The 27954-nt window shown below is 46.6% G+C and overlaps 3 protein-coding genes and 2 long non-coding RNA genes across 5 annotated transcripts; 2 read left to right on the top strand and 3 right to left on the bottom strand.

Annotated features, from left to right (window-relative positions):
• Positions 1-1605: 1605 nt before the first annotated feature.
• Positions 1606-6495, bottom strand: LOC311435878 (estradiol 17-beta-dehydrogenase 11-like). Its single transcript, XM_084517385.1, has 7 exons — positions 6155-6495; positions 5957-6064; positions 5296-5427; positions 4603-4709; positions 3654-3791; positions 3286-3402; positions 1606-2287 (listed from the first exon to the last, which is right to left on the bottom strand). The coding sequence occupies exons 1-7, from the start codon at positions 6371-6373 to the stop codon at positions 2200-2202; spliced, it is 909 nt and encodes a 302-aa protein (XP_084373511.1). The 5' UTR covers positions 6374-6495; the 3' UTR covers positions 1606-2199.
• Positions 6496-7436: 941 nt separating this feature from the next.
• LOC311436475 lies at positions 7437-9605 on the top strand. The gene is made up of 2 exons (XR_014692885.1): positions 7437-7837; positions 8771-9605. It is a non-coding gene; the product is annotated as an uncharacterized lncRNA (long non-coding RNA).
• Positions 7608-9344, bottom strand: LOC311436474. Its single transcript, XR_014692884.1, has 5 exons — positions 9273-9344; positions 8955-9025; positions 8443-8484; positions 8233-8329; positions 7608-7845 (listed from the first exon to the last, which is right to left on the bottom strand). It is a non-coding gene; the product is annotated as an uncharacterized lncRNA (long non-coding RNA).
• A 5131-nt stretch (positions 9606-14736) lies between the features above and the next one.
• On the bottom strand, positions 14737-20682 carry LOC311435879 (17-beta-hydroxysteroid dehydrogenase 13-like; the record flags this gene model as incomplete). Its single annotated transcript, XM_084517386.1, has 7 exons — positions 14737-15400; positions 16432-16548; positions 16817-16954; positions 18278-18384; positions 19239-19370; positions 19958-20065; positions 20464-20682. 7 exons carry the CDS (start codon positions 20680-20682, stop codon positions 15313-15315), a joined length of 909 nt encoding a protein of 302 aa, XP_084373512.1. The 3' UTR covers positions 14737-15312.
• A 53-nt stretch (positions 20683-20735) lies between these two features.
• Positions 20736-27296, top strand: NUDT9 (nudix hydrolase 9). Its single transcript, XM_084517384.1, has 8 exons — positions 20736-20844; positions 21045-21284; positions 22327-22422; positions 23185-23271; positions 24457-24568; positions 24988-25134; positions 25349-25433; positions 26829-27296. The coding sequence occupies exons 1-8, from the start codon at positions 20774-20776 to the stop codon at positions 27002-27004; spliced, it is 1014 nt and encodes a 337-aa protein (XP_084373510.1). The 5' UTR covers positions 20736-20773; the 3' UTR covers positions 27005-27296.
• Positions 27297-27954: the final 658 nt, after the last annotated feature.

Here is a 27954-nt window from a genome sequence, read left to right as displayed (position 1 = left end):
CAAAAGTGGGAATATGCAGCTCAAATAAAAGCAGGAACCGCACAAAAACACAGAACTTAATTCAGAGTAGATGCAAGACAAAAATGCTCTTTTCAAATTTCAGGGTTGCTTCTGAGAAAGGGAGAAAAACAAATAATTCACTGGACATGTGTGCATATTAGCCTCCTTATCCCTCATGGCTCCAACAACACTTCTCAAAAGTTTTGCCATTAGGAGGGTTTTAGTTTGAAACGCAAAACTAGTAATTCCTTTACCTGGATAACTTGTTCATTATTAATTTTAACTTATTTCCATGAGTAGAATTTTGACAAACCCTTTCTCAGCCACAGGATCAACTAGGAATTAAATTGTCCCAACCTGGGAACTTGTGCTTAGAAAGTCCTGTTCCATGGAGTTTGTATGAGTACCAAGGGAACTCTTTCTTTTTTTTTTTTTTTTCCCTGCTTGTTCTTGCCAGCAGCACAAACTTAGACCTGTTGCTACATAAGAGCAGGTAAAGCTGGATTATAAGAGCTCTCAATTGTCTGAAGAATCTCAGTTGGCAGGACAAATGCTCAGGAAGGATATCAGGATGGATTACACTGGAAACCACCCATGTGTAGCTGTGCTTAATGCAGCAGTGTGTTCAGGCCTCCCTCAAACAGCAATGCAGCCAGCTATTGCACAAGTAGGCAGAAAACCTCTCTGTGCTCTGAAGAGGTCTTTGACCGGCGTTTCATTGCCCGGTGTTCTGCTGTTCCACAGGCCAAGGGGAGTTTACACAGACCTTTGGAGGCTTAACCTCTTCCTGGTCACGGTGGTGCCCAGGGAAGCAGGAGGGTGGCTTGTGAGGGACAGCGGGGCTTCTCTGGGGCCGTGGCCCCAACACCCGCAGCACTAGGCTTGCTTCCTGCTGTGGAGCATCCCTAATACCCTGTTCCTGCAAGGGGCAGAGCAGGGTAAGGAAGAGAAAGCCTGGAATCATCCTGAGTTGTTGGAGCTGTGGCATCTTGTGCAATGAACAGTGCAGGATTTAAAAGGAGTGGAATTTGCCCTCAATCATCTCTGTGTGTGTTTGAAGAGATAAGAAACAGTTATGTGGAAACATGCATGTTAGCTGGTATCAGTTCTGGTTTAACATTGGGCTGTGAAGAACACATGAGTTAGCTGAAATGAAGGCTTATCCAGGAATCGCTGGCTTCCCTGTTAAGGCTTTCCCTCCTGGTCTATAATGGCGTACAAGTCCCATGGACTTCCACTTCAGCTCACCCCTGGCATTTGAATGAGGAGCTTCCAGGTTTTTAGCATCTCCTTGATTTTTATTTAAAGATACAAGAGCCTGCTAGTGTGAGGACAAGTCCATGACTTTTTTTTTTCTTTTTTCTTTCAGTGCAACTTCTACCTTTGGTTGAAATAAGTTGCGTTCTCAAATGAGCATGAAATGCAGAAGGTCACCCGGTAACTGGTCAAGAAATACTGCACCCGTTTCAGAGGAAGCTGTTTAGGAAGTCTGGGGATTACCAAGCCACGTGGGAAATGACACCGGCAGAGGGCGCGTTACTTGCTGCTGCTGTGCCTTAAATGCACCTCTAGGAGCAGGCTATGGCTGAACTGCTGCGAGGCACCTTTTGGGTAAAGAACTGCATTTATTCTGTACAAGTCGTGCTGATGTTGCTCATGCATAACGCGACAATCAACATATTCTGGTAACACTTGATTAAAAGGTTGTGTTCTTTCAGGTACTCACTACAAAAGCACATAAAACTGTGTGCATTATAGGGCTTTTAAAATTTTAAATGATTAGTTAAGGTGAAGCAGACCACCCATACGAACTTCTTCCCACAAGATCTCTTTGCTCAGTGATGAGTCCAGATTAACACATATACTCAGGCAATCCCTCTGTTGTCCCAAAATGGGCTTTGCTGCATTTCCTGTCTGCCTCGGTGCATGCGAGAAACAGGGAAGGAGCTAGCGATGACACAATGCACAGCTAAAACAGCCCTTCTGCCTTGCAGAGCTGCATCTCTGCTCTGGCAACACTCCATGTTATGCAGGTGTGTTCCTGCTGCAGGTGTGGGACAAGTCTCTAGGTGTGAAGGGTGTTGGTGGCCTGGAGGAAATACCTGTCTTGCTTCTGCTCTGAATCAAAACCACTGCCCTACACATGGTCCATGTTCTGTTTTCACTTGTGCCATGGGGAAACAACAAACAACTTGCTGTTCACTGGTTGCTTCGCTGTCCGATGATTGCATCAAACTTCACATCTGTTATCTTTTTCAGATAATTCAAGGCACGTTCTGGAAGCAGCCTGAAAGATAAAACCATGCAATGAAATCTAGGATAAGAACTTGGGTCACGGGAAAAGTGGCAGCACAGGTGGGACAAGAGCTGGTCTGGGTGCAGAATGCGTGCTCACCTCAGACAGAGACCAACACTGAAACTGGGAGTAGTTCCCAAGGATATGTAGCCCTTGAAATTCTTTGGCTAGCTTTATTTCTGATCCCTTCACCACCTTCCTCCTTTGATGACAACTCCAAGGCCAGGTACCTTTGCTTTCAAAACCTCATCTGGTTGGTTGAGGAATTTGGGGAAAACAGAAGAGTCTTTACAGGCTCTCATAAATAGGAGGTTTTGGTTAGAGCCAAGTTGTCTGCTCACCAACAAGTTGTTACCAAGGGTTTCTTGAGGTACTGTAGAAGCTAACTGGTGTGGTAATTTAGTTGTTCTAATGTGCCTTCTAGGTTTGGAAACTAAGCTCTGGTTAAAGTGTTGTCCCAGCAGAGCAGCTACAATGGGATAATGAAGAAGCCCGAGAGGACAAATTGTGCTTCTCATGGCCAGCAGAAGCAACAGAGTCCTTCTCAAGCACCCTTCCCTTCCCCTGTGGCCTAGATCTTCTGGTGCTGGCATGAGGAAGCAAAGCCTAAAAAGCAGCAGTTCCTCAGCTGCTTCTGGAGCTTGTGGCTGCTGGTTCAGAGAACCTGTGAACCTGTTCTTGGCAAGCCCATGAGAAATCCTGTCTGAGAAGGAAGAGATCCCTCAGTCTCCCTTTGCCTCCCTGTCAGCCTGTGGAGCAGTCGAGTTCCCCACTCAGCAGCTCTCTGCAAACAGTGGGTTGTAATGACCTATGACAGGACTCAGCAAAAACTTTTTGTTCTCTGCTGTTTTCAGTAGAAAGAAATATGATTTCTTCTATTTCATTGTCTTCTCACGTATTCTAAATTATTGGTTAAACTTGAATCCGATGTTACAAGCTTAATGGTTGTACACGCATGGAGTTATTCCTGATACTTATGTTGTTCTTACCTTTCAAGAAGTAAAGCAAAGCTTTGATTTGATGGAACAAAAACCATTTTCTTGTTAGTGAGTATTCCTTCCATCAGTTCCTTTACAACTTCGTCAACCTCCAAAATCCTTCCAAGCCTTAAATGAAAGAAAAGCATTCATATAAGAGCAACAGTGGTAATATAAAGGTAGCAGGTGAATATAAAGTAGGATGTTTCATGATTTCATCAAGTCAGGTAATTAGAAGATGATCATTATGTAGGATAAACAATGTTGCAAATTTTTGTTAGCCAATCATATATACCAATTAACTTCAGTTTTTATATACTCAGTTTGAATAACAGTTGTAAAGCAGATTGAAACATGTAATGCTGAATTTTGACCATTACCTGGTACTGGGATTTTTGACAAATCCGGTATTTATAAAAACTGGGCAGAGACATGTTGTTTTTATTCCATCCTTTCCCAGGGTAGACAGCTCTTCGGTTAGAGCTTTATGAAATCCAACAGCAGCAAACTTGCTTGAACTGGTGGGGAAAAAAGCACAAATAAGAAGGTATGAATGCTATTTCCAACCTCAAAAAAAAAAAAAGGAAATGTGCTGAAACAACATGCAGTACTGACTTGAGGGGGGAAAAAAGGCGATCCACCTGAGAGGGCAGGGAATAATTCTACTTTTCCCTGTGCTGCTTTTCAGCGCAGCATAGTGCTGAAATGTATATTGCTGATGGGGAAGACACTGTGGAATTTATAGGGGAAAAACCTAGGTTACCCTAGCAGTGAATAGTCAGATGAATGTTAAGAATTCTTAGGAAATAGTAATTCACGTGCATAAATCTAGTGTTTCCTTCTTTAAAGTTCACTTGAGGCAAGCCTGTGCTGTCCATCATTTCTCACTGCAGGGGAAAAAAATACTGCCAAAGTTTTTAAAATGAAGAATAGTAAAAAGCAGTAAAACTACCTATTGTTTATTTGAGGACTACAACAGCTCACAAAGCACTATGATATTGTAAGAAGAAAAGAGGATACCTTTCTTACCAACCAAACTCTGGATAAGGTATGGAGAGAAAAAGAAATGGAAGACAATATTAGTTGATTTATCACATCACCATTCCTTCCCTGAAATGTTCTTCCTGATTCAGTCAACACTAATAAGCAAATCACTGGGTACACCCATGAGTTCTTATTTGATGGGTGTTTGTTTTGTTTTGTTTTCCCCTCCTTAGCCATCCTGCTTTGCAAGTAACTTAACCAGTGGCAAACTATCTTACTCTCCTTGCTAGTGCAGGAGGCAATTAGAAACAAGAAACAAAGAGAGCTGATTTGGAAGTCACTTACCAGTAAGCCACCATGAAAGAGGTAACAAAATGACCTGCTGCAGAAGCCACTGTTACAATGTGACCCCGGTTGTTGTCCATCATTGTTGGCAGAAAAGCTCGGGTTGTCTGGGAAGGGTTTTAGAACAAGAGGAAGAGGTGGGGCGTGAGAAGGAGGAAGCGAACAGTAACTTCTTAGAAGTCTTCGACATTGGCCTCAATTATGTGCAATTAAGAGATCCAATTATGTGCAATTAAGAGACTAAGCCTACCCCTGGTGCTGGGGGGTGTATGGCACCAAGCTCCTGAGAACCACAGAAACACCCAGTCTCCTTTCAGTTTTTAGGTTTCACTCATCAGCAGCCACGCTGCCAGTGTCTCTCCTCAGCACACCCAATCTGTAGCACGCCCTTCAGTCCCCTGCAAGCAGAAGTTGTTTACTAATCGCTCTGTTTTCCCTGCTGAATGCTGCCCCTGTACCTGAGCTTTGTTCCATGTCCAAGCTGGGCCAAGAGCCAGGGCTGGCCCTACCCTGTCTGGCCCCAGGGGCCAAGTATCAGCCACTGCCTGCTCTCAGGGCTCGCTGACAAAAAAACATTTTACATTTTTGAGCCGTGCATCTCCTGCCTGCAGGGTCTCAGTGCCTGGCTGAGGGTGCCCCACCTCAATAACACTCACACCACCACAGAGGGATGAACACGCCAGCGGTCCTTACCCAGATGTGGGCGAGAATGTTGACCTCAAACATTTTCTCAATCTGGTGGTCCTGGGTCGAGAGCAGGTCGGCAGCCGTGATCACACCAGCATTGTTCACCAGGATGGAGACATCGCCAATGTCCTTCTTCACCTTTTTGGCAAAAGGAATGTGCAGCCGCGTGTTGTTTGTTATCACAACAATGCAAGGTTGTGAGTGGCAATTTCTTACAATTCTTTTATTTGAGGTAGGAATTGTGCAGTATCCTTGAAGCCAATTTAGATGTGACATTTTTCCCTTGATTACTGCCGGTATTTGTACTCTTCTATACATCACACAGGTGAATATGCCCTGCACAGTCACAGCTGTCTCTGTGGACATACTGAATATTTTGGACCACCTGAACCTTACTCCTTACTCTCTACAATAAAGTCTTTCAAATTTCCACAGAGGTGTCTGTGTGGTTTTTGGCAAGATTAAAGGAAGATGTTCCTTCACGGGTCTAAAGCCTACAGTGGGAGCTCGCAGGGACAGAGGCTCGTGAGGGAGGACGAGCTGGGCTGTGATACCCAAAGGGCCACTGCGATCTCTGTATGTGCAGCAATAAAAGGGCAGCGATTTCAAGACCTGCGCACTGTGAGTGGAATACCACTAGCTTTCTCTCGTGCACCTGCTCCCCTACCTTCTCCGCAGCGCTGTAGATTTCCTCCCTCTTGCTGCAGTCCACCACGAAGGTGTGCACAGTGGCTCCCAGCTTCTCGCACTCCGCAGCCGTCTCCCTGAGGCCGTGCTGGGACAGGAAGGAGAGGAGCAGAGGTTATGTGCCACGCACCCCGCAGGTGCTCGGCAGGACGGGGAGCGGGGCTCGGCAGCCCGTTACCGTGTCCACGTCCCACAGCACCAGGCGGCTCTGGCGCCTGGCGAACTCGCAGGCCGTGGCCCTGCCCAGCCCGCGGCCGGCCCCCGTCAGCAGCACCAGCTCCCCGCCGACGGCCTTCCTGCGGGCGGGCAGCAGCAGCCGCACCGCCGCCTCGGCGTAGGCATAGAGCAGCGTGCCCAGGAACAGCGCCAGCTCCCGCACCGCTCCCACCGCCCCCATCCCGCCGCGCGCAGTGCCCGCAGCGGACGCAGCGCTCTCAGTGTATGCAGTGCCTGCAGTGCCTGCAGTGCCTGCAGTGCCCGCAGTGCCCGCAGCACGGGACCCTGACAGCGGCGGGGGGCAGGGGAGGAGGCAGCCAATCGGGGAGCGCAGCGCGGAGCGGGCGGGTACTCCGCCCAATGGGCGGGGAGGAGGGGTAATGGCGGGCGGCTGTTGGGCGCCTCAGGGGGGCGGTGGGTGCCCCGTGGTTGTGGGGGGCCGCCTGCTGCCTGTAAGGCGGTGGCTGCTTAATTCTGCCGGTGTCTTGTGCTTAGGGCACGTGTCCATTAGCCCATGCTAATTTTGCGAGTTTAAATTCCCCTAGCCGGGGGGTTTGCTTCCTTTCGTCAAGTAAATGTAGGACTCCTCCCATAACCACAGCCGGGTGCGAGGGGGTGCAGTGTCCTCAGCACTGCTGAAGAGGGGGGCAGCTGGGGAGCCCTTAGGGATGCGCACTTCTGTCTCTTTCTTTTTTTTCCTTCCCCCTTTAGGGGGATGGTGGACCGGGGGAAGAAGATCAGCGCCACTCTTAGGCAGCAATTTGGGGAAGGGGCCTTGAGCTCCTTGCAGAAATGGCCTGAGGAAAAGGGAAGCTTGGGGAAGTGACTCCAGAGCTCGCTCAGCCCAGAGCGCTCTGTGGTAAGATGAGTGCCTTTTGAGAGAGCCTCGGGATGACTTGCAGCTAGTTAGGAGCTGAAAAAATACATCTGTCATGGAAATAAGCTGTGATGCCCTGGTTACATACCTGTGTAGGATTAACAGCTATTCACATTCTAATGTCTTGGACTGTCTCTGTCTAAAACATGCTAATAGCCTTGAGGTTCCCTTTAAATCCCTGTACACGTCTTTCGCCATACGTTATATCTTGTACAGTATTACTAACACTACATAAATGCTTTCTGTTGCTGTTTAAGCTTACATGGATCTTGTTTACAAAGAGTAAAGAGTAAAGCTGGTGTTGGCTTCAGTGGCCATGTTTGTGATAAATAGTCTCTTAAAAGCACAGAGAGGAGGCTGGGTAGTATTTGGTAGGGCCAGATAAAGACCTGAGAGAGCCTGTGAATCTCAGCATGGACAAAAGGCAAAGCCAGCCTTAGGAGTTCCCTTCCTTTCCTACTCATGGTCATTGCAAGCAGGGTCGCTGAAGTGACGTTCGTGTGTTTCTTTTCCCCAAGAAATAATTAAGAGACCTTAGTCATTTGATGCTCAGCATTTATTCAGATTTAGAAATTAAGCAGAGAAGGGTTGAGAGACACACGCTTCGACACACACCAGCTTCAGTAGTGGGTGTGTGAAACAGGGACCCTGTTGTTGGTGGTCCTCCGTTTTCAGCACATTGCTGACAGAAGGTGTGAAGGAGAGGTGGGAAGTAGAAGATCATCTAGAAGCAGCAGCGTCCTGCAGGAGACAGCCATGGTTATCCAGGTAGGCACCTGCAGAGCAGTAGGAGAATTGCAGGTTAGAACCAAGAGCATTTAATTGTTTTAATATCTCAATGAATGCTTTATATGAACCCTTAGCAGTGTAATTGTCTTTTGAAGCCATAACCCCGAGAGGAGGCTGTTTCTGTGTTCATGGGAGGTAGCTGGGCAGCTCCTGACAGCTGGGTGTACGACTGGCTATGGTGTGGCAAGTCCAGTAGCATGTTTCTTTCTTCTCTGTGAAGTGATTAAGATAATGTGCAATGCTGAAGGAAATGAAAATCACTTAAGTTCTGCAAAGTATTCTGCAGAATGAGTACGGTGCAGAATATAAAAAGTAGGCAAATGTCATGGCTGTGCTTGCTGAAGACTTATTTTTGTACAAGATACATTGCTTACCTCAGGCTCGCAATCAGGAAGACCGAGCAGCCTTGAGCCTTTCCAGGAAGGGGCGAATAATGGGACGAAAAGGCCAGAAAATGGGTCGTCTTGTTGGCTGTGAAAAGAAAGGCATTGTGCATCAGTGTTTTTCAGGTCAGGGCCAACCGCCTGGTTAAATCTGAATGTTACAACTGGTGAGACCCAGTAATTTAGAAACAGAAGCCTTACCGCCTCAGTGCTCTCCCCACCAGAGCTATCGCTATCGTCTTGCTGTAGAAGAAGAAACAATTTTTTGTTAGAGCAAAACACACTAGAAAGAAAAAAAAAAAAAAACACACTTCTTTTGTTTTGTTTTGTTTTGTTTTTGTTTGTTTGTTTGTTTGTTTTAAACAAAGCATTCAGTTGTTTATTTTTAAGTGTATCCTGTTAGAAAGCCAAGATCTGCAGAGGAAACTTGTTCTTCAGTGTCTAGAAAATAGTCAGCTATGCAAAGAAGGAACGGGGGGGCCCACTGATGGGCTGGGAGTGACCTTACAATTTCTCTTTTGCTTTAAAGTTTGAGTAGGACTCCATCTTAAGCCAGGAGTCTGGAATGGGAGTACAGTACATGTGTTCAGCCTTGCACCAGCCATTGGTATTTCTGAGGCTCTCCCATCTGTTACAAAACCTTGCGATTTCCAAGTGACAACATGAAGATTGCCTGCATCGGCCACCCGCCAGTTTCTTTGTTCGGTACTTACAGCGTTGGCAACAGCAAGGACCATGCTCATGACGCAGGACAGCAGGAGGAGCTTCATTTTGAGCGAGACCCCTGTGGAGCAGATGGCACAGAGTTGCAGCGCCCCGGTTCCAGCAGAAGGGAAGGCGCGGGGAGCACGTATGCAGGCTGGGTTGGCTGCAGCAGCTGGTGCAGGGCTGCTCCAGCTGGGCTTTGAGCATCTCCCACCCTCATCGTGGACTTTCCCTTCTGTTCCCTTCCCTCCCCTGCAGTTTGCAGCCATACCCAAGCAGATTTCTGTCCTGTAGGGCAGTGGGGTAAGAGCTGTCCCCGGTACTACCTTTGGGTTGCATGTTGAGCGGCTGGTCAGCGGGTCAGGAGAAGTCGGCTGGCTGCGGTGGTAGTGCTGCCTGGACGGCCGGCGTCTATATATACGGTGCTGGGTAGCGTGGCACACATCAGGAAGCTGGAAGGTGTCATGTGTCATATCCTCATAAACCCCGCTGGCTGTTTAGTTTAATTACTTCTCACCTGATAAAGCAGCCAGATTTTGCGAATGACCTTTACGTGATGTTTTTCATATAATCCTCGGGGGATCAATGGATTTGGCAGTGGAAGTATATGTTACAAAAGGAATGGCTGTTGCCTGTTTCACTAAAGATCTTTGCCTGACTATAGGGTTCTGCATTTCAGTGTTGCTGCAGGAATGCTTGTGTCATAGCAGTGCCCAGAGTACTGAAGCTGCTAACTGAGATGGAGAGTTACGATGTACAAAATGGATGGAGAAGCTGATCTGGGAGGCCCTTTCCAGGCATGTGAAGGACAAGAAAATGATCAGTAGTCAGCCTGGGTAAGATACCACACTCAATACGAGCCGGCAATGTGCCCTGGCTGTGAAAAAGACTGCTGGTGTCCTGGCCTGCACTAGGCAAAGCATTGCTAGCAGGTTGAGGGAGGCAGTTCTTCCCCTCTGTTCTGCACTGGTGAGGCCACACCTGCAGTGCTGGGTGTTGTTGGGTGCTCCACAGTACGAGGGAGACTTAGGGCAGCAGGGGGGAGTCTAGTGAAGGTCCTCAAAGAAGGTTAAGGGCCTGTGAGGAAAGGCTGAGAGAGCGGGGACTGTTCAGCTTAGAGGAGAAGGTCTGGGGGGATCTGATCCATGTCTGTAAATCCCACAAGGGAGGATCACAGAATCACAGAATCACAGAATTTTCTAGGTTGGAAGAGACCTCAAGGTCATCGAGTCCAACCTCTGACCTAACGCTAACAGTCCCCACTAAACCATTTCCCTAAGCTCTACATCTAAACGTCTTTTAAAGACCTCCAGGGATGGTGACTCCACCACTTCCCTGGGCAGCCTGTTCCAGTGCCTCACAACCCTTTCAGTGAAGAAGTTCTTCCTAACATCTAACCTAAAACTCCCCTGGCTCAACAAATGTCAAGGAGCTGGAGCTGGGCTCTTCTCAGTGGTGCCCAGTGACAGGTCAGGAGGCAATGGGCACAAAGTGAAATGGGAGTTTCAAAGTGAGCATCTGGAAACACTTTTTTTTTTTAAACCTCTTTCTTACTGTGGGCATGACTGAGCACTGGGAAAGGTTGCCCAGAGGATTTGTGGTGTTTGTCTCCTTGAAGGTATTCAAAAGCCACATGAGTGTGGTCCTGGGCAACCTGCTCTAGGTGGTTGTGCTTGAGCAGATGATGTCCAGAGGTCCCTTCCAATTTAAGCCATTCTGTGATGTTGTGAGGAAAAGGACCTTGGATTTCCTGAGGAAGCAGGACTTTGTGAATTCAAGTTACTGCTGACCTGTGAGGCTGGTGTTTCCTTCTTTCTGGAGTCCTACATGTGGACCTGCAGGTGGGCTGAAATGAGACTGAAGGCAAGAACCTCTGGTATCAGTACAGCACAGGGAGTTGGAAACAGAGATCCAGATTGTCAGGTAAGTGAAGAGAGAAGGCTGCTTGTCTTCAGCAGCTGTGTCTTGGTGGCTTGTTAATGTTGGAGCAGAGGCGGTCAGCTCTACATGTGGAGGGAACCCACCTAACAGCAATTTCCCCAAGTTGTAGAGAACAGTTTTATGACTGGGTGCCAGTCAGTGGAAACCAGCTGGAGGTTGTTTTGCTGATTTGTGCTGTTTGTGGAGTATTTCTGATCTTTAGCCTAACAAAGCTATTATTCAATGTGGACTGGAGGTTACATATACATCCTGAACTCATATCTACCTAAATGGACCTGCGTAAGAACATTTAGCCCTATCTGCTTTTTCCATCTCACTTAACATCGACCTGATGTTTTCACCGGAATAGAAGAAAAGTCAATAAATGTGATATTTTTACTCTGGTTCATCTTTTAAGCAACTGCAGAGTTAAGATTGTTCCCACTAAAACCCTACACAATGAGTGTGTTCATAAGGGGGGGATGTATCTCCAAGGAGGGTGCCAGATGCATGAGACTTCACTGGTGTCTCTTCCTTGTAGAGAGGATAAATACTTGTGACTAATTTTAACTTAGACTCATTAAAACCAAGTGGAAGCAATTGAGTCCACAGAAGGTCACAACCTTTCTTTTACCGACTTCCTAAGTTAACTGTAGTGTTATTGTTACTGGTTAACACACTGGCAGGTGAAACAAGTGGTCATTTATGGTCCTTATTCTTACTGGTGTTTATGATTTGTAGGGTAACGAGCAACTGCAACTCCCCCCCACAGCAGAGGACAGGAGCTGAGCTGAATATCTCACTGGTTAGCACTCTGGGAGAGCAGCATCCCTCCATGTGAATGCCAGCAGGTGCTCCTCCTCTGTGCCCCGCAGTGGAAACATGGAAGCAGTGGCATCACGGAGACCTCTGGAGCAGGTGGGATGCCGGCTCCTTCATGTGCCGGGTGCTTCAGATCTCCATGGCTGTACTTGTCTTGGGAGGTAGTCACCTTCCCCGCGTAGCTTGGGTGGTTTAAGGGCCTTTCTTTCCCCTTTGTCCTGATGAATTCTGGTTCACTGCATCTTTTCCTACCATTTGGCTGGAGCACAGTACTGGTGGGTTAGCCTGTGGAGATCAGGACAGTCCCTTGTGTGTTGTCCTGCCCTAAAACGGGCAACGAACTCGCCTGGATCGCTCTAAGCGGGCTGACTCATGGCTGTAGAAAGAGCAAGTAAGCAATAGGCTGCGGCCAGGCAGAAGAAAAGGCTGTTGTCCTGGTTTCAGTTAGAACAGAATTAATTTTCTTCCTAGTAGCTGGTGGAATGCTGTGTTTTGGCTTAGGATGAGAAGAGTGCTGATAACACCCCGATGTTTTCATTGTTGCAGAGCAGTGCTTATACTAAGCCAAGCACATTTCAGCTTCTTGCTCTGTCCTGCCAACGGGCAGGCTGGGGGTGCAGTAAGAGCTGGGAGGGGACAGACCCAGGACAGGTGACCCAAACTAGCCAAAGGGGTATTCCATACCATCTGACGTCATGCTAAACAATATATAGGGGTGGCTAGCCAGGGGGAGGGGGCCGGACTGCTCGGTTAGGCTGGGCATCGGTCAGCGGGTGGTGAGCAATTGCATTGTGCATCACTTGTTTGTACATATTATTATTACTTTCCTATTATCACCATTGTAACATTATTGTTATTATTGTTATTATTATTTTGTTATTATTATTTTCCTGTCTTATTAAACTGTCTTTATCTCAACTCACGGGCTTCACTTTCCATTTCTCTCCCCTGTCCCAGAGAGGGAGGGGGAGGGTGAGCGAACGGCTGCGTGGTATTTAGCTGCCAGCCGGGTTAAACCACGACAGATGTCAAAAGTTCCTCTTTCTCGGAGATGTCAAGTCCAAGAAAGAGGCTGTTTATCAAAAGGAATTAGCAGACTGTGTGCTGTTTGTACATCTAATATGAGTTTATATGTACAGGCTGCTGGGTAATGGTGCATGTGGTGACAGGCCAGGCTTACGGGGAAACTGTCAGCAAGATGGGTTTTGTTGGGCAGCCGCCCTTAGCTTATGAAAGACGTTCCTGTGTCGAGCATCCCGATGGCTTTATGGTTCAGGTGGAGGGGGGAATGGGGTCTGCCTTTGTAGGATGTACTATTACTTCCTACTATTGCTATAACATAATTGTAGAAAATGGAAGGAATTCAACTGTGAATCACTTGAATTCCTTCACCCTCCTCAAACAATGTAACTGCTTAGTCTTGTTTGAAAGATTGTTTTTCCTCTTTTACTTTTCAGTTTGAAATTTGGATGAATTTGAATCATGTTTATAATTGTACACAAGGATTTTTTTCCCTGGTCTGGGGAGAGTGAAGGCTCCCTACATATCTGCCTTCTAACTAGGATTGGCTTACAGCTAAAATGAGTTGTTAGAGGTTTTGTTGCTGTACTTTGCCTCCACAGTTGCTCATACTTACAGTGGGAGAAGATATTTGATGCCAGTGGGGATGCTCAGAGCTAGGTGCTGGTTTTCTCCTGAAACTTTTTCCTCTTCCTAATTAACATCTTTGGTGGTTCAGCCAGGCCCTGACTTCACAGCTCAGCAGTGCTGCCTCTCTCCTGGCACGGGCTTCCAGTTGGGGCTGTGGCTGAGGCAGGGGAACGCCAGCTCCAAGAGGCGGCCAAGGGGGAGGCAGAGCACGAGAGCAGAGTCCCCACCAGGCTCATCAGTGCCCTAAGCTGGCGTGCAAGATACCTCTGTTTGAGTTTGGGGCTTTGCTGGAAGTAGCTATATGAAGTTTGATAGCATAGGTTTCCACCAGGTACCAAACAACCAGATTTTGGGGTAAGCTTGAGCTGTATTGACTCTGGTGGCCAGGAAGAGAACTGAGGAGGCCAAGAAAACATTGGTATGGAGATAAAGGATTACACAGAAAGTCACCCATGTGTAGCTGTGCTTAATGCAGCAGTGTCTTCAGGCCTCCCTCAAACAGCAATGCAGCCAGCAGTTGCACAAGTAGGCAGAAAACCTCTCTGTGCTCTGAAGAGGTCTTTGACCGGTGTTTCATCGCCTGGTGTTCTGCTGTTCCACAGGCCAAGGAGAGTTTACACAGACCTTTGGAGGCTTAACCTCTTCCTGGTCACAGTGGTGCCCAGGGAAGGAGGCAGTGGCTTGTGAGGGACAGTGGGGCTCCTCTGGGGCCGTGCCCCACGCAGGCCTGCTCGTTGGCAGGTTGTCAGCCCCAGCGCTGGGATTGTCCCCTCCTACTGGGAAACCATGCAAGGGGCAGGGCAGGGTGGGGAGGGGGAAGCCAGGAATCGTCCCAGGTTGCTGGAGCTGTGGCAGCTCGTGCAATGAACAGTGCCAGTGTTTAAAAGGAATGGAATATGAAAAACCTAATTGCTGTGTATGTGTGTCAGTGAGCTGAAATGAAGGCTTATCCAGGAGTTGCTGGCTTCCCTGTTAAGGTTTTCTCTCCTGGTCTATAATGGTGTACAAGTCCCATGGACTTCCACTTCAGCTCACCCCAGCATGTGAATGAGGAGCTTCCAGGTTTTTAGCATCTCCTTGATTTTTATTTAAAGATACAAGCTCCTGCTAGTGTGAGGACAACAAGTCCACGTCTTTTTTTTTTTTTTTTTTTTTTCAGTGTAACTTCTTCTATCTTTGGTTGAAATAAGTTGCATTCTCAAATGAGCATGAAGTGCGGGAGGGCACCCGGTAACTGGCCAAGAAATACTGCACCCGTTTCAGAGGAAGCTGTTTAGGAAGTCTGGGGATTACCAAACCATGTGGGAAATGACACCGGCAGAGGGCGCGTTACTTGCTGCTGCTGTGCCTTAAATGCACCTCTAGGAGCTGGCTATGGCTGAACTGCTGCGAGGCACCTTTTGGGTAAAGAACTGCATTTATTCTGTACAAGTCGTGCTGATTTTGCTCATGCATAACGCGACAATCAACATATTCAGGTAACACTTGATTAAAAGGCTGTGGCCTTTCAGGTACTCACTACAAAAGCACATAAAAGCCTGTAACACATGCTCCATTTTAAAATTTTAAACGATTCATTGAACTGAAGCAGACCACCCATATGAATTTCTTCCCACAAGATCTCTTTGCTCAGTGATGAGTCCAGATTAATACATATACTCAGGAAATCCCTTTGTTGTCCCAAAATGGGCTTTGCTGCATTTCCTGTCTGCCTCGGTGCATGCGAGAAGCAGGGAAGGAGCTAGTGATGACACAATGCACAGGTAAAACAGCCCTTCTGACTTGCAGAGCTGCATCTCTGCTCTGGCAACACTCCATGTTATGCAGGTGTGTTCCTGCTGCAGGTGTGAAGGGTGTTGGTGGCCTGGAGGAAATACCTGTCTTGCTTCCGCTCTGAATCAAAACTGCTGCGCTACACATGGTCCATGTTCTGTTTTCACTCGTGCCATGGGGAAACAACAAATAACTTGCTGTTCACTGTTTGCTCCAGTGTCCAACAATTGCATCAAACTTAACATCTGTCAGCTTTTTCAGAAATCTTGAGACACGTTCTGGAAGCAACCTGAAAGATAAAACCATGCAATGAAATCTAGGATAAGAACTTGGGTCATGGGAAAAGTGGCAGCACAGGTGGGACAAGAGCTGGTCTGGGTGCAGAATGCGTGCTTGCTTCAGACAGAGACCAACACTGAAACTGGGAGTAGTTCCCAAGGATATGTAGTCCTTGAAATTCTTTGGCTAGCTTTATTTCTGATCCCTTCACTACCTTCCTTCTTTGCTGACAACTCCAAGGACAGGTATCCCCCGGGCAGGACGTTGGTTGCAGCATTGCTGCTGCATCCAGGAAGGTTTAACACGGAACGTAGGCATGTGCATTAAAAATAATGTGAGAATTGTCTTTGTCTTCTCTTTGCTTTCAAAACCTCATCTGGTTGATTGAGGAATTTGGGGAAAACAGGAGAATCTCTACAGGCTCTCATAAATAGGAGGTTTTGGTTAGAGCCAAGTTGTCTTCTCACCAACAAGTTGTTACCAAGGGTTTCTTGAGGTACTGTAGAAGCTAACTGGTGTGGTAATTTAGTTGTTCTAATGTGCCTTCTAGGCCTGGAACCTTCCTGTCAGCTGTAATGACCTACAACAGGACTCAACAAAATGCTTTTATTTCTCCTATTGTCATTAGGAAGAATCACTATGTAATTCCTTAGCATTGACATGTGGCGTAGGATACTTGAGATAATTCAATCAGAAAAAAAAATGTCTCCGGCAGACAGATGCACGTTTTCAAGTGGCTATAGACATACTGAAGTCAAGTAAGGAATGAATTTAATGACCTAGTACATTGGTTAAAGATATTAATGATGGTAGAAAATAAATGGAACTGAATTGAATGTAGACTATGGGTGTCTAGCCATCATTTGGGGGTATTTACATGTATTTCAATGATACCAACAGCTAGCTTTCCTTCTGTGAAAGCAAAAGACACTTATTCCAATGGTAAAACTTGAATCAGATGGTTCAAGTGTGATGCTTCTACACTCATGCGGTTGTGTTGAATATTTCCTCCCCCCCTTTTTTTTTTTTAATGTCACTTACATGTCAGTAAGTAAAGCAATGCTCAGCTGTGGTGGAACAAAAACCATTTTCTTGTTAGTCAGTATTCCTTCCATCATTTCTTTCACAACTTCATCAACTTCCAAAATCCTTCCAAGCCTAAAATGAAAGGAAAGCATAAATTTAAGAATGATATAGGTAATACATGGGAGAGTTGAATGCGAAGTAGGATACTTCAACTGCAGGCAAAGTCAGGTAATTCAAATGCAGATCTTGTGGTTGAAGTGATAATGCAGAAAGAGATTTATATTCAGCCAATTTTATTTACCCTTTGATATACAGGTTGAAAGCAAGCCCTAAAGCAGGGGTAAATCCATCTAAATACAAAGAAAGGCAGGCTGAGATGTGGCTTTTATCAAAACATTACCTTGTACGGGGGTTTTTGACAAATCCAGTGTTCATAAAAACTGGGCAGACACATGTTGTTTTTATTCCATTCTTTCCCAGGGTTGATAGTTCCTCGGTTAGAGCTTTATGAAATCCAACAGCAGCAAACTTGCTTGAACTGATGAAGAAAAAATGTCACAAATGAGAAGGTGGGAATGCTATTTCCAACATGATGTAAATAGAAAGGGGCTGAAAGAACACCCAGTACTGACTAGCAGGGGAAGATGTGTAATCCATCTCTAAGAGAAGGGGCAGGAACTAATGCTGGCTTTTACTGTTTCACAGTGTAGCGCAGAAATAGATAGTGCTGCCAGGGGAGGGCATAGTGGGATGTGAAGTGGGTGACTCTAAAAAAAACTTAGGTTAGTACTAAGCAGGCAGATGAATGCTAGGAAATGATAGTGTGTGAATCCATACAGCTGACTTTGTTTTAAGCTGAATTATTTTGAAGAATTTTCTGAAGTGCGCAAATTTAAGAACAAAAGGGATTATACGTATGGGCAACAATCCTACTGCTTCTTGTATCATGTGGAGCATGTTGTGAAGTTGAAGCATGAGATTTGAAATGAAGGACTTAAGCAATTTAGTGCGACTGAAGTTTGTGGAGGCCAGGAGTAGAAAACAGAACCAAGCAGAAGCAAATCAAAGGAGCAATATCAAGTAAGTTTAACAGTGTAATACAGCTAAAAGTCCTGGCTCAGGTGTTCTTACATGGCTAACAGTGACTCCCCATGAAGGAACATACCCAGGGAAAGATGGTTCTGCTGGGAAACACTATTGTAGAGGGCTAGGTTAGATGCAGTATGACATTATGCCAGACAATAGTATTGCTGCAATTTTGTGCATGCATTTTTGTTAAACTTGGGCAGTACTTTGGCCTCTCAGCAGTGTCATGTTGCTTACAGCACTCAGTATTACCGTATCTTTTATCTTCTCAAAAGATTACAATAGTTTTACAGTCAATGCCTTGTTTTATCTGATGATGGCAGAAGTGTTTCTGTCCACTGCAGTCACTGCCACAAATGCTAGAACTGCAAAAAGCTGCTCAGTCAGGATTGTCTCATTATCACCACACCAACTCACAGCAGTGCTACATTCTAAGAAGGAGAAGGGAAGAAGATACCTTTTTTCTTTTTTTTAACAAAGCAAAATCTGAATTAGGTATGGAGAGAAAAAAGTAAGAAGATTTCATTAGTTGATTGGTCACATCATTAATCCTTTACTGAATCACCTCAATCAGAGCTAATAATGAAATTAGTGGGTACCTCTGTGGGTCCTTATTTGACGGGTGTTGTGTTTGTTTTTTTTTTTTTCTCCTTGGCATTGTTCTTTGGAAGTAGCTTATTCAGTGGGATGCTTATTTCGGTTACTCCGTGCGTGCTGGTGGAGAAGACACAATTAAAAACAAGAAATGAAAAGAGCTGATTTGGAAGTCACTTACCAGTAAGCCACCATGAAAGAGGTAACAAAATGACCTGCTGCAGAAGCCACCGTAACAATGTGACCCCGATTGTTGTCCATCATTGTTGGCAGAAAAGCTCGGGTTGTCTGGAAAGGGTTTTAGAACAAGAAGAAGAGGTGGGGCGTGGGAAGGAGGAAAGGAACAGTGACTTCTTAGGAGTCTTCAATGCTGGCCTCAATTATGTGCAATTAAGTAACCCAGTTATGTGCAGTTCAGTGACTAGGCCTACCCCTGGTGCTAGGGGCTGCATGGCACCAAGCTCCTGAGAACCACAGAGACACCCGGTCTCCTTTTAGCTGGGACAATTTGCATCCCGATTTCCAAAAGGAGCCTTTCAGCAAAGCCAGGGATTGAGAGAAGCTGATGTTCACATTGCCTAGCTTTAGGTTTCACTTGTCAGCAGCCACGCTGCCGGTGTCTTTCCTCAGCACACCCAATCTGTAGCACTTTAGTCCCCCGTCGCCTTTTAGTCCCCTGCAAGCAGAAATTGTTTACTGACCACTCTGTTCTTCCTGCTGAAAGCTGCCCCTGTCCCCAGGGAAGGGGAGGGCAAGGCCTAGTTCTGATAGGGCCCAGCCATGTCGCCTCCATGCAGGGAGAAGTTCTGGAGGGGTATAAGGGAGGTGGTACACACAGGCAAAGGCAGAACAGTTCCAGGATGGACCTGAGACAGTGCCAGGAGCCCAGAAGGGAGTCAGCAATGCAGGCAGGTACAAAATGCCCCAGGATCGAGACCTGGAGCCCTGCTGGGCTGACAGGAGCAGCTGGGGAGAGGCTGGCCCTGTTGCCTGCTCTCAGGGCTTGGTGACAAAAAAACGTTTTGCATTTTTGAGCCATGCACCTCCTGCCTGCAGGGTCTTGGTGCCTGGCTGAGGGTGCCCCCACCTCCTCAATAACACTCACACCACCACGGAGGGACGAACACGCCAGCGGTCCTTACCCAGATGTGGGCGAGAATGTTGACCTCAAACATTTTCTCAATCTGGTGGTCCTGGGTCGAGAGCAGGTCGGCAGCCGTGATCACACCAGCATTGTTCACCAGGATGGAGACATCGCCAATGTCCTTCTTCACCTTTTTGGCAAAAAGAACATGCAGCCCCGTGTTGTTTGTTATCACAACAATACAAGGTTATGAGCAGCAATTAATTTAATTTTTACAAATCTTTCTTTCAGGGAGAGGAAAATCATGCTGTGTTTCCTGATCGAGTAGAAAGTGTGCAGTATCCTGGAAGCTGATTTAGATGTGATGTTTGTACATGTGCCAGTTTTTATAGACTCTTCACCCACAGACAAAAATAGTCCACACAGTCACAGCTGGCTCTGTTGACATACTGAATGTTCTGGACCACCTGAACCTTACTTCTACAATAAAGTCTTTCCAATTTCCACAGAGGTGCCTATTTCTCAGCAAGCTAAAAGGAAGGTGTTCCTTCACGGGTCTAAAGCCTAAAGTGGGAGCTCGCGGGGACAGAGGCTTGCAAAGGAGGATGAGCTGGGCTGCGATACCCAAAGGGCTGCTTTTCTCTCAGTACAGAAACAAAAGGGCAGCGATTTCAAGACTTGCATGCCGTGAGTGGAAGACCTCGGGTGCACTTTTCCAACCCTTCCTGACACCAAGCCCACCTGGCTGAGCTTTCTCTCGTGCACCTGCTCCCCTACCTTCTCCGCAGTGCTGTAGATTTCCTCCCTCTTGCTGCAGTCCACCACAAAGGTGTGCACGGTGGCTCCCAGCCTCTCGCACTCCGCAGCCGTCTCCCTGAGGCCGTGCTGAGTGAGGAAGGAGAGGAGCAGAAGTTATGTGCTGCTGTAGCACACCCACGTGTTGCCCAGGGGGAGGACCTTGAGAAGAGAGCATCTTTGGAGATTTTTTTTATATTTTTGGAGCGGAGCAGCATCTGATGAAGACGGCTGTCTTTTACGTTGGAGAAATTTGTGCTTTATGCTGAAAGCAGTCCCTTAGGGGCATTCTTTCCGATCTTCCACCGCCCCTTAAGCTGCCAAAATCTTCCTGCTGCAGCATCTCCCTTGGCAACGCGGCTCAGCGCCTGCCCTCCCCGCATCTCCCTGCGTGTCCCGGCGCTGCATGCGGGCCCTGCCGCTGCGGCCCCCCCCTTCCCCGCCGCCTCCCGCTTACACCGCGCCCCCCGAGCCCCCCTCCCCGTTACCGTGTCCACGTCCCACAGCACCAGGCGGCTCTGGCGCCGGGCGAACTCGCAGGCCGTGGCCCTGCCCAGCCCGCGGCCGGCCCCCGTCAGCAGCACCAGCTCCCCGCCGACGGCCTTCCTGCGGGCGGGCAGCAGCAGCCGCACCGCCGCCTCGGCGTAGGCATAGAGCAGCGTGCCCAGGAACAGCGCCAGCTCCCGCACCGCTCCCACCGCCCCCATCCCGCAGCCAGGGGGCGCCGGCCCCAAACCCGAGGGAGGAGGGGTCCCGGGGATCCCCGCCCCAATCTGGGCATGGCCGCGCTGGCTGCTGATGCTGCCGGGTTTGGGCCTGCAGCGGGCTCTCGCCCTGCTGGGGCTCGCTGCAGCGCTGCGGCCCCGCAGGTACCGGGGCTGCGAGGGGCCGGGGGGCTGCAGGGGGCTGCAGGGGGGCGCTGGGTGCACGCAGGGGTGGCTGAGCTGGAGGGGCCCTTCTGGAAGGGGTGTGCTCTCCGCCGCCTCCTGCGCCCCTCTGGACTCCTGGGTTGTTCCCTATCTGGCTTGCCTTGCGCTGCTGCAGGAATGAGATCTTTTTTTTCTTGCAGTAACTTGTCTGCAGCCCACTGGTCCCATCTCCACCCTGCTAACATGCTCAGCAGTTGCAAGGTTGACAGGTGGTACCACAGCAAAGCCCTCACCTCCCCGTATCCCGGATCACGTGTTGAGCGTAGCCGAGTTCCCAAAGACAAAGTGGGCTGGCTGACCCAGTGGGAAGATTATAATCCTGTGGAGTACACCGCAGCGGCTGTTTTGGCAGGACCCAAGTGGGCAGATCCTCAGATCAAGTGAGTGGAAAGTGTGGCCCTTGGCTTTTTTGAACGGGACAGGAGGAAATACTGATCGACTGAGTTAATTGCAATAATGGGCAACTGTTCCTACGGCTGTTCTGTGTTGTGAGAGAAGTAAAATTCTCAGAACCCTTACTGATATGTATTTTCCAATATTTTTGACGAGCGCGAATAATGTTGGATTTAAGAGCTCGGGAGAAAATTTTCAGTATGTGCATGCATAACTGGATGCAAGGTGAGAAGAATCTGGTTAGACCTTGAGGTCTGGAGCTGGGCTCTGACTCGGGAAATGCAGCAAGTTGAATGCCTGATGGTGACTGCTCTGTGAACGTGTGTGTTGGTTCCGTGAACACGTTCTCTGTTCTCCTCTCGAGGAATGCCATAAGCTGCTTAGTGAGGGGATGAGGTGTATGGAGTTACCTACTGCCAGATGCTCTTGGAGGAGATGTTGGTAACGCTTGAAAATACAGAATTGTTTTTTAGTGTAGCTTCCCAAATGGATTGTGAGGAAAAAGCTGGTCAGTAGATTGACTCCTGTGGTGGTTTGAGGGGAATTGCTTTGGGAGCAGCAAGGAGGCTTCTGTAGGCCACCCTACCAGCGTGTGCTTCTATTTTCAGAGGTGCACACAGGGCATGGGCAGTAAACTTTTGCAAAGTTGTTGATTGCTTTTAGCATGTAACTGCTCGCTGCTCGTCAGTTAGGAAAGTGTTTGTTAGCTTTGTCACTGGATAAAATCTAATGCTCCCCAACGTGAACAAGAACAGCTTTGAAACATCTTCTAAATGAAATTGTAGGAGGAGAAAATGTTAAATGCTTTAGAGTGCCACACTTAGCTGAAGATTTAAATACAGAGACAGTCATCAGTAATTGCTCAGACTGTATAGCTTCCCACAGGACACGGAGGGCCTATGTATTAAGATCCATCTAAACCTGCCCATTAGTCAAGTGGGTGTTGTAGGCCAGCCACCCAACCTACAACCTTTTCTGCTGCATGTTGGGTTTTTAGTTTGCTTCTAATTACTTTTTTTTTGTCTGCAGTGATAAAAATTTTTCTCCCAAATTTAATGAGAGAGATGGAGAAGTGGAGAGGACAAGTCGGAATGGCTTGTATGTGGTTGAAAATGGGAGGCCCCGGTGAGTGATTTTCGTTGCATATTCATTTCAGTGATGTAGTTTTAGAGCTCCTACAGGTCTGTGTCAGTTTAGGTAGATGGTACCTACTAGAATAAAATCAAGAGCGTCCCCTCTTAAGACAGCAGAAACAATACTTCAGTGCCAGAAGGTTATTTTGAGAAGAAGGCTGTGGCAGCAAGCCACTAGCCAGTTCTGCCCCAACAGTGGGCTGTGGGATCCTGGGGGGAGGAGGTCACTAGCACCTTTGATAGTAGGGTGTGGTGGAATTGCTCCCTCAATTGGACCATGTGTTGTGCTCTGAAGTTTTTAATACCATTTAGGTGCACTATGGCAGAGTAGATGAGTGTTTCCATCCACTAACAAATCCTCGTGTGGCACAGATGTGTAATCAGACCTGAATTTTATTTCTTCTTTTTCCTCTGGAATTTTTATGTAATTAAATGCTCTGTGCATGTGTAGTCTGGTAAAATGAAGGCTGGATTAGGTTCCCAGACCAGGTTATATTTGTGTGATGGGAGTAAAGCTTGATCAGGAATATGTCATCTGGAAAATAAAGCTATTTTGTTCTTTGCCTGTACTGTCAGACACGAAAAGGTAATGAAGGAGAGGATCTCTTTATTCTTTAAAGCTTGTGCTGGCGCTGGATGTACGGTGCTATCCTTAGCTTTGTTATTTCAGCTTCCTTAGAGCTGCTTTTGCAGAACACTTGAAGCTCCACATGGGGACATACACTTATTTAATGTGCTGTGATGCATCTTTCAGGAATCCTGCGGGAAGGACTGGTCTCACAGGCAGAGGACTATTAGGGCGCTGGGGGCCAAACCACGCCGCCGATCCCGTTGTGACTAGGTAAGGGACAAGTGACTGAAAGGTGGCGTGCAGTAAAGCAAAAGCAGTCACATCTTTTTCTGTGCATTTGGGAACCAGCAACTGCATGTCAGGCGGCTTTTTGTGTGTTGCTCTGCGTAAGCCTGTATGTATAAGTGCATGGAGAGATGCATGGATATGTGGAACACAACAGTTTTTTAGCCTTTGGTTCTGGAAAATAGCTAGGACTTGCTGTTCATTGCAAGCCTTTGCTTCTGAAATGCTGAGAAGGCAAATTAAAGATCAAGAAAGTGCAACTCAGTAGAAATACACTGTACAAATGCTCTTCAGTAACAAACGTGAAAATTAAAAGATAACATGACATGTTGTTATTGTCTGAAAAATGCACCAAAAGACCATAGCTGAGGCATAATAAATTGCAGGAACAGGATTTTGTCTTGGTGCCTCAGCTGTGAATGAAGTGGTGTGCCTGGTTTTGCACAGGAGGAAACACTGGTGTGGCCTGGTGTACAGGAGAAGAAGATGGGGCTTGTTTAGTCTGTTTTGTCGGTGTGTGCTCTGCTTTAATGGTGGTTTTGCCTCCAGAGCCTGTGTGAGTTCACATCAAGTGTATTACACCCAGAGCTTTCAGAGAAGCTGGTGTAGGTACCAAACTGCAAGCTAAGGAATACTGCACTGAAGACAGAACCACTGTCTTGCTGCTGCTTTTTAGTTCTTGCCCTTTTCAGAAGGCTACTGATGCTGCTGGTTTTTTTCCTTTAAAGTAAAACAAACACAGATTTGATTTTTGTCTTTATTTAGATAGTTTTTTTTGCTGTAATTACTGCAGTTATTCTAAATCCTGAGTGTGGTGGTGGGTGTTTGAGGCCTTCTGTTGGTGCTGAGTGGGTGGTTTGAAATGTTGCGGCCGGAATTTATACTTTGTCATAGCAGAAAGCATAATTATTGTTATCTTACGGGTAGGTAAAAGTACAGTTAGACGTAAAGGCTTCACAATGAGAGTTACAGTAGATACCAATGTTCTGGACCTAGCTGCAAAAATGGAGGGACAAGATCTTCCCAGACAGCTTTTGTCTGTCTTTGATCCAGAACTGTGCTTGATCCGCTGCCTTGGCCCTCCAACAGGCCATTGTGTGGGAGCTCTGCTGTTCGGTTTCCTTCTAAGAAGCAGCAGCAACAAATGTCCTTATTTGTCGCTTTCTGCAGGTGGAAGAGGGATGGAAGTGGCAATAAGATCGCTCACCCAGTTACTGGCAAAAACATCTTGCAGTTCGTAGCTATCAAGAGGAGAGACTGTGGGGAGTGGGCCATCCCGGGGGTAAGAGCAAAGCTTTGGAAAAGGTGGACATCCCTCTGGCAAGGCCACAAGCAGATAACTGCCATACGTGTGATATAATTGCTTTTTGGGGATGACCTCATGGTGTAGAGGGGAAGAGAAAGGTCCTATAAACAATTTATCTTTATCCTCCCAGGCATCAATTGATAGGCTTTCTGCTCTTCCTGCATTACAAGGCAGTACTTGTACTTAATTTTGATGGTGTCCTTTGCTTAATGCAGGTATAATCTCACCTGTTGTAGTTTTTGAAGGATGTGTCTGCTTGCTTTTTACAAATAAGTGTAGAATTTCTTACATAACCGGAGCATGATTTGTATGGGTGTAATGTCCTAAGCACCAGTAAAAGATTGATAGCATGGGAGGTCTTAGGCTCCTCAGTTTGTTTTTTTCTCTACTCTCAGGGGATGGTAGACCCAGGGGAGAAGATCAGTGCTACTCTGAAGCGAGAATTTGGGGAAGAGGCCTTGAACTCCTTGCAGAAATCTCCTGAGGAAAAAGCAAGCTTGGAAAAGCAACTGCAGAGGCTGTTTAGCCAGGAGCACTTTGTGGTAAGCTGTGTCTTTTGAGATAGCCTCGGGGTAACTTGCAGCTAGTTAGGAGATGACAAAATGAATGCACTGTCATTAAGATAAGCTGTGATGCTCAGGGTTTTGTGATATAAGACAGGGAAGGGACAATTGCATACTCTGTAAGAGTGACTGCAGGTGATTTTTAATGGTGCCACCTTTTTTTTGAACTTCTTGTGATTGTCCACTGAGGTAGGTGTACAGAGGATATGTGGATGACCCTCGTAACACCGACAACGCGTGGATGGAGACGGAGGCTGTGAACTATCACGATGAAACAGGTAGGCATTGCTGCTTGTGCTTTTTGCTGCTTTTTTGGTGTAGATGTTTTTGCATACATGGGGCTGAGATGAGCCATGAAAGTGGAAGAGAATATAAGTTGAGTTTAATTCTTAGATTGAAAGCAATGGGTGTGAGGGTCCCCCATCTTTTGTCATGTTCACTTGCAGCCAGTATTGGTTGTCATTCCCCTTGGACTTCTTTCAGTCCTGAATTAAGGAACATAAGGGATTTGCCTGAAAATAATTTACTTTTGTGTTACGTAGTTCCAAATCGCAGAATGGTCATTTGTTCTATAGATAGAACACTAGGTCAGTCACTGTCCAAACACTGTATTTAGCTTGAGTTGGTTTAATTTCCTATTTCATTGACTGAGTTGGAAGGCTCTTGGGTTTCATTTCTTCACAGTTAGTACCGGTGTCTGCTTCAGGTGCATTGCCTCTGGCTGCTGGATGATCTTTACTGCATTCTTGTCTTTGTTGTCTTATTTGCTGTCTCTTGACACTTTTTGTCTCTGTTACTCTGCCAGAGCAATTGTTGTACTTTCGATTCCTTCTATAATTTAATTGGAATGAGCATACATTGGTAGTTCTTGGATCGATCCGTTATCCTGAATGCTCATCTTTCCCCTCTTGAGGTGAATCAGTCTGCTTTCTCTGGAGGTCAGACAGACAGAAGTCATACAGTGATATTTTCACTCTTGGGTAGTTAAGAGATAATAGTGGTGAAGCTTAATATGCTGCTGGTTTTTGATTTATTAGCCCCCAGAAAAAAATAAACATGGTGTTCCTTTGGTCTTTGTTTCTGATATACTTTTTTTTTTAAATAAGCATTTCCTGGCTTGGTTTTTAACAAGTACTGGGACTTGCTCTGGAAATCTAAGTTAGAAACTTCAGAGCAACTAGAAAGCCTTTCTGCATCCTTATTTAAGTGCTGGTTATGTTTTTTACTTCGGTGACTTCGATAAAATAGTGATTTGGGGAGGGGAGGGGACAGGATTGCAGGCATATGTAAGTTTCAGAATTCAGTTCATATTTTGTTGGGTAGTACCTGAGAAAGTAAGCAATCAGATGTTAAACAATTAATTGACTCAGAGGGATTGGCTAGGCTTGTGCTGTTGTAATGATTTCTGGTAACTTGTCATGCCCCTGGTGTTAACCTAGGAGTGGCAATAAAGAGTTGTAGCTGTGCCACTCAAATTTCTGGAAAAAAATGTTTAATTCAAGTCTGGAAAAGTTTTCTAGCACAGACTCAGAGAGCTACTTGATTGATTTCTCTCTGAGAAATAGTTGCAGGTTGTTGCCTTTGGGGGAGTCCTGTGGAAAGGAAGAACTGGTCAGGTGTGAGAAGAGAAAGAAGGAGAAAACAGCATGTCCTAACGCTTGTTTTGTGAACAGGTGAGACAATGGATAACTTGCCTCTGGAAGCAGGTGATGACGCTGGGATGGTGAAGTGGGTTGACATCAGTGAGAAGCTCAAGCTGTATGCCAACCATAGCTACTTCATTAAGCTTGTGACTGAGAAACGGGGAGCCCACTGGGGAGAGGATCCTGGTCCTGAGTGCCGTGATTGATGTGAATGAGGAACAGACTCGCACACGAGGGGAATACCAGCTGCCCAGCCTTGAAACTGAGATGAGGTCCTTTTGAGTGCTGAAGTTCAGCTGGCAGAAACTCTTACCTGGATTAGCAAGGTTGCATTGCAAGTTACGTACATGTAATTGGGAATTTGACTTTGACACTTGAGCTCTGTATTTTTGCACTGATTTCTTGTCAGGAGTATGGATCTTTCAGGCATGTGAGAGTTGTAGGATGATGACCTGAATTAACGACTAAGATGAATTAAAGAGCTATGTAAAAAAGCAACGTTTCTGAGTGGTTTCTCCTTAGAAAAGTCACTGAATAGAAGTCTTATTTGAGATGAGTTTTCACCTTTACTTACTTTCTAGTTGACACTATGGTATTCACATGAGAATGTCCTAGTGTGTCTATCTAAAAATATCACTGTTGGAGGGTATACCTTGACTGTTTTTTGGGGCAAATCACATTCTAACGTTCTTCACGCTGCATGTGGCAGTACAGCTGTTGGGGAGACAGTGCCATACGCGGGATCATTGGGATGTGTGGCCTTGAGAGTAATCTTCCAAATGTTTTGGCTGTATTTAATGCTTTAGGTCATGCGTGTAACTTCTGGTCAAGGGGCACATGTGGGCCCTCCGAGGCATTTGTTAACAACAGGAAATGTACAGCATTGGTTGCCATTTTTTCCTGTGCTTAATCAAGCTTAACTGTGTAATAGTGTGAGAGTATATTAGTTAACTTTCGGAGGGAAAAGTGAAGGTAAGAGCTTTTAGTTTTCCTGACAATCCTTGCCCTACTTACTCTTATACATTTCAGGTCATCTGCAATGTTATAAGACAGCATCAGTGCTTTCTGTTGCTGTGTAGACTTCCACAGACGTCTTTTACAAAAAACACTATCATAAATTGTAGTTAAGATCTGGTGTTTGGTGTTTTCTTCAGCA

The sequence above is a fragment of the Aythya ferina genome (genome assembly GCF_964211825.1).
Source record: "Aythya ferina genome assembly, chromosome: 4".
Lineage (NCBI taxonomy): Eukaryota > Metazoa > Chordata > Aves > Anseriformes > Anatidae > Aythya > Aythya ferina.
Note: the sequence above shows the minus strand (reverse complement) of the source record. Positions and strands in the feature narration are given on the sequence as shown.

Bases quoted from the DNA above. Each gene is read 5' to 3' on its own strand.
- LOC311435878 (XM_084517385.1), bottom strand. From the start codon at position 6,373: ATGGGGGCGGTGGGAGCGGTGCGGGAGCTGGCGCTGTTCCTGGGCACG. The intron at 5,428-5,956 runs GTAGGGGAGCAG...TTTGCCAAAAAG, and splicing joins TCTACAGCGCTGCGGAGAAG to GTGAAGAAGGACATTGGCGA. The intron at 2,288-3,285 runs GTAAGAACAACA...TTTATCTTTCAG, and splicing joins TTTGCTTTACTTCTTGAAAG to GCTGCTTCCAGAACGTGCCT.
- NUDT9 (XM_084517384.1), top strand. From the start codon at position 20,774: ATGCTGCCGGGTTTGGGCCTGCAGCGGGCTCTCGCCCTGCTGGGGCTC. The intron at 23,272-24,456 runs GTAAGGGACAAG...CGCTTTCTGCAG, and splicing joins GCCGATCCCGTTGTGACTAG to GTGGAAGAGGGATGGAAGTG. The intron at 24,569-24,987 runs GTAAGAGCAAAG...CTCTACTCTCAG, and splicing joins GGGAGTGGGCCATCCCGGGG to GGGATGGTAGACCCAGGGGA.